This window comes from Penaeus monodon, chromosome 21 (assembly GCF_015228065.2).
Source record: "Penaeus monodon isolate SGIC_2016 chromosome 21, NSTDA_Pmon_1, whole genome shotgun sequence".
Taxonomy (NCBI): Eukaryota; Metazoa; Arthropoda; class Malacostraca; order Decapoda; family Penaeidae; genus Penaeus; species Penaeus monodon.
Window position 1 is genome coordinate 36,616,501 of NC_051406.1, and position 638 is coordinate 36,617,138.

General features: G+C 34.2%; 1 protein-coding gene across 1 annotated transcript in view; it reads right to left on the minus strand.

Moving 5' to 3' along the window:
- LOC119586440 overlaps positions 1-638 on the minus strand; it is a gene marked incomplete in the record, with an annotated part of 52,503 nt that overhangs the window by 4,297 nt on the left and 47,568 nt on the right. Inside the window, 1 exon segment of the mRNA XM_037935169.1 lies at positions 10-162. Within this exon segment, the coding sequence (XP_037791097.1) occupies positions 10-162 (153 nt within the window).

Here is a 638-nt window from a genome sequence, read left to right on the forward strand (position 1 = left end):
GATTCATACCTGTGCTAAAATGTTGAAGAGGTCACCCACGATGTTCACCCCTTCACTGCCTTCCCCATCAAAAGAAAACACTAGCAGGTGCAACGTATCAAAGAGAAGGCCTGCAAGTTGCATGATGAGGGTGGCTGTGAACAGACGGGTGATGGGGTGGATCTGTAAAGGAGTGCCATTATTAAGAAAATGGAAAGTGTAAAGTATTGCCATTTTAACTGGAATACAGTCATCAAAAGCTTTGAAATTTAATAAAGTTTAGGATTTAAAACAGAACACAGAAGTCTCTAACATTTGGCAGTATATAAATCTGAAATTTGGTGATACTAGAAAAAATGGAAAGAAGAAAATCTGTACTACAAGAGGCAAATTAAAATGGTTCATGATTATGTATAATTAACCCAGCTTAATTAACCAAATGATCCTTTACAATTATAATTTATTTTAATGATGTTAAAAATGTATGTCAGTACCTACAGTACATCTGAATGTCACAAATGGAAAAAAGAAACCTGTGTTTTCTGTAAATATGAACATCATTACTACTTTTAAAAAAACTCTGTGTAAAGTGTCTATGTGCACAAGAAAATCTCAAAGGTAACAAAGAAAAATCCCCTATGAGAATCATCTTACCCTTC